At 36.0% G+C, this 4,418-nt stretch overlaps 1 protein-coding gene across 1 annotated transcript; it reads left to right on the top strand.

The window, feature by feature from the left end:
* The first annotated feature begins 1,677 nt into the window (after nucleotides 1-1,677).
* LOC108346820 (protein NRT1/ PTR FAMILY 6.4-like) lies at nucleotides 1,678-3,860 on the top strand. Its single transcript, XM_017585867.1, has 5 exons — nucleotides 1,678-1,701; nucleotides 2,105-2,234; nucleotides 2,324-2,535; nucleotides 2,765-2,949; nucleotides 3,698-3,860. The coding sequence occupies exons 1-5, from the start codon at nucleotides 1,678-1,680 to the stop codon at nucleotides 3,858-3,860; spliced, it is 714 nt and encodes a 237-aa protein (XP_017441356.1).
* The last annotated feature ends 558 nt before the right edge of the window (nucleotides 3,861-4,418 follow it).

Below are 4,418 nucleotides of genomic sequence, written 5' to 3'. Positions count from 1 at the left end.
AATGAGGATGGGGCACATCACTACAAGAAAAAAGTGTATTACATACAGCAAAAATCCGTATATAAGACCCAAAATCCGTATATATTTTGTGTTTATATACGGATTATATACGGACAAAAATCCGTATATAATACCATCGTAGCTAAGTTTACATACGGATTTATCCGTATATAACTTATATACGGAAGTTATATACGGATTTATCCGTATATAAGTTATATACGGAAATATCCGTATATAAGTTATATACGGCAATATCCGTATATAAGTTATATACGGAAATATCCGTATATAAGTTATATACGGAAATATCCGTATATAACCTTTATACGGAAATTATATACGGATTTATCCGTATATAAGTTATATACGGAAATATCCATATATAACCTATATACGGAAATATCCGTATATAACTTATATACGAAAATATCCGTATATAACTTATATACGGAAATATCCGTATATAACTTATATACGGAAATTATATACGGATATTTCGGTGTATAAGTTATATACGGATATATCCGTATATAATGGTTTAACAGGAGCTAAATAATTTCTCTGTATATAGCAGTTTCCCCATGCACAATATACAAGCAGACCTGGACATTATAGTGAACATTCAGCATTGTTATAAACAAACCTGGACATTATACATTACACATTGACATATAAATTTAATAAGGTTTTCAGATACACTTAATCCACAAAGGAAACATTTATGAATACATAAATATTGTTTACATCAATATAACTGCAACATTTGGTAAGTTCATAAACAGATTGTAGTTGTTGTTCTAAATAAGTTCAACAGTAATGGAAATAAGTTCTATAAAATGCCTAATAATGCATGTAATCATTTCCATCTTGTGGTTGTTCATCTGGTGGTTGCTGCTGTGGTGGTTGCTGTTCTGGAGGTTGTTGTTCTGGAGGTTGCTGTTCTGGTTGGACTATATTGGGTACGTCATTTTGAACTTGAGGATTTGGAAGGTTTAAAAATTGTTGTGCAGCCGCGGCGGCTGAAGGCGGAAGGAATGGCAGGAGGACGCCAATAAAGCCTTCAAGATTTTGAAGCTGCTGACCATATTGTTGTAACTGCGATTTCAGGTTAAGAATTTCTTCTGAATTTTGAGGTTGGGCAGTAGAAGGTGCCTGTGTTTGTTGGATGTAACTATCAACACAGTCATCTTGGGAAGTGACATTTCCAATGCCGTATACGCGTCCCTTGTATTTTCCACCAGCAGCCTCTAACCAACATCGATTTCTCAATCTTTCCTCCTCCGCAGGGTCTAGAGGAGAAGATGTTGAGACACCAACAGATGCAGTCTCAGATCTAATTTGATCAAATTTTGCAACAAATTGTTCCTGTTAAATGAATAAATATTATCATTACACATGAGGTTTAAAAACCAAAAATTTATAATGTGATAGAGTTAGTACAAACTTACATGGGTCCGCCTAGACCTTTCGTCCACAAATTCTCCTGTTGATTGACGAATATGTGTCTGCTGAAATATTTCATCAACATGCACAGACCGACCAAGCTCTTCCCCTTCCCCTTATCAGAATTTCCTGAAGGTGGAATAGGAGGGCCAGAAGGTCCTGATGCCATATTCTTGAACATAATATATATTTTTATACAATAGAAGAAAAGAAAATTTAGAAAAATGTACAATGACAGATAAATGCAATAAAACTGTATTAGTAAATGTTTAATCTTAAGACTTACATTCATATGAACTTAAGATTGTGGACAACATTATAAATGGAACAAAAATATTTCTTCTTAATTGTTCATTAATCTAAATACCACCAATAATTTAATCCCAGTGGTAAGATAAAAAGATTGTTTTTCTTAAATGAACTTTTGGGGGTGACTAAGTGTTGTTAAGATAGTAAGTGCTAGTATAGCTTGTGAGTCCACTGGCTTAACTTGGATTAGTTGGAAACTGAGTTGACTTCTCCACGTGAAGAATCTAAGACAAATAAAAAATAAATCTAACTGAGTTGCGAGGATTGAAGTACATACGTTCTGCAAATGTTTGTACTTAATTGTTGATGTGTTAATGATTTTTCAGTTTTCCCCCTCTGTTGTTTATAGGTTCTGGTTGCAAGTCATGAAGAGGAGGAAAAAGAGACAGAAGTCATTGCTGCTGTGGATTTTCGAGGCCACCCAGTAGACAAGACAAAAACTGGAGGATGGCTAGCAGCAGGGCTCATCTTAGGCTTACATTAATCTCAATCCATAGAAATTGGAGTCATGTTCTCAAGGTTGAACCAAATTTGGCTCCAACAAAATCCTTTTTTTTAAAACAGGTACTGAACAGGCCAAGAATATGTGTGATGGGCATAGCCATGAATTTAGTGACCTACTTGGTTAGAGATTTGAATCTCCCTTCACCTGATTTTGCCACCATAGTTACCAATGTCATGGGAACTGTCAACCTTCTTGGCCTTGTCGGTGGCTTCCTTTCTGATGCCAAACTTGGTAGATACCTCACTGTTGCCATATCTACAACCATCGCTGCTATGGTATGTTAAAAGATTTGCATATTTTGATACACTCAATAGTCACTTAACTCATTTCTTTGGCTTTTAACCAGACTTAGGCAACCAATTTTCTGTCTTCCCTTAAGGGAAAGTGGTTTTCAAGTGCAAATTATATAAAATGAATAAAAGAATGTTCACTATTTACTCTTAACATCTTTCTATCTATACTAGAAGTCAGTAATTAGTTTTGATGTCACTTGTGTTGGACCAGGGAGTGAGTTTGTTAAGTGCGGCTACCACCATTCCTAGCATGAGACCTCCCACATGCAGTGGTGTCAGAAAACAACACCATGAATGCATTCAGGCTACTGGCAAACAATTGGCTTTGCTATATATAGCACTTAACACTATACCAGTGGGTGGAGGAGGAATAAAATCCAATGTCTCGGGTTTGGGGTCTTTCAAACAATCACTTTATACAATTAATTTTTTATACAGTCAATAATAATACAGTTTCCACATAATTCGGGGTTCAGACATCATTAAAGAAAGATAATAAAATGCACTAAACAGTACTGGAATAAGAGAAATGTTAAATCAATGGTGATACCATATTTGAGAGCTAACTAGTCAAAACTAGTGTTTTTGGGGGATTGTTGGGGTATTTTTCTGCACAAATTGGACATAACAAAGTCTGATTTTGATTTCGGCTAATTCTGAGCTATTTGATAGCTTGAACAAGTTTAAAATGGTGTTTAAAAGTTGCTAGCAGATTTCAATTAGTAATATCTTGGCCTAAGTGCAGACTTGTGTCTTAAACCATCATATTTTGAGTTATATTAGGAAGTGGCAAGGTCAATTTGAGTAGCAATCTGTTTTTAACTCATTTCAGAGTTTTAACACGTTTCAAATCACAAAATAAAGTTGCTGAAGTGATTCATTTCGAGTTTAAGCCACTTCTGTGCAAATTTGAGTTTCAAACCACCAAAACCAAGCCAATTTTCTGGTGCAGTGTTCAAAACTGAATCTGTTTTCATGAATGTACTTTGAAATCCAATTTGGCTTGCAGCAATCTGTTCTACCACCTTTCTTAGGATCCATTTGAGTGCCTACTTCTGTTGTAAACCTATTTTTAGTGCTTTTCAGCTTTTGGCCTCTTAAATTGTCAAGTTGAAGTCAAATTTTGGTGTTGAAACTGGTGCAGATTTTTAATCTGTTTGGTCAGTGTTTTGGATGATTGCAATGGTGTTGTGAAGTCCAATTGGAGCATTCAAGTTGCAGAACCCTTTCCCTACCAAGGTAGCATCTTAGGAAGTGGAGAGGAACCTGAATTTGTGAATTCAAGTGTGCTGTCCACCAAACATTAATTGTATTTTTTTTTTCAGCAGCATAAAACACTTTTCGCAGTGAGAATTTGAGTGAAAATTGGCAACTCTATAGACAAATTTTGAGAGACCAGCTCCATACGAAAGTTAATGAGAGATTGAGTGTTTGGAACCTAAAAGGAGGCTTGCACTAGTGTCACGGTTTCTATTTGGAACCAGAAGCTGCACACGGCCTAGGGCCATTGGAAAATTATTTTGGCAAGGATTTACATGGAACAAAAGTGGGAGCCGCCACCTAGGATTGAAGAATTTTTCTTTGGCCTCGGAGAATGAAGTAAAGCCAAGCCGTGAAGCACATAATCAATTTGAAGTAAATCAATTGAAATGAAATGGAGGGGACCACGTTCCAACGCTTCACGGCCATGGAAAATCTATTTTGGCAAAGTTCAATTAAAAGGGGGCCACCACTCACGGTTTTTATTCCATTCAAGGCTTTATTTTGGCATTTAGTTGATGCTTGGGAGAATATCACGGTCAGAGTTCAAAGAAATGAAAGTGCTGAATTTGATTAAACTAGTATTATCAAGGTGGTGCCACGGC

This window comes from Vigna angularis, chromosome 9 (genome assembly GCF_016808095.1).
Source record: "Vigna angularis cultivar LongXiaoDou No.4 chromosome 9, ASM1680809v1, whole genome shotgun sequence".
Classification (NCBI taxonomy): Eukaryota; Viridiplantae; Streptophyta; class Magnoliopsida; order Fabales; family Fabaceae; genus Vigna; species Vigna angularis.
The sequence above is the reverse complement of the archived record's forward strand: the minus strand, read 5'-3'. Positions and strand labels throughout refer to the sequence as shown.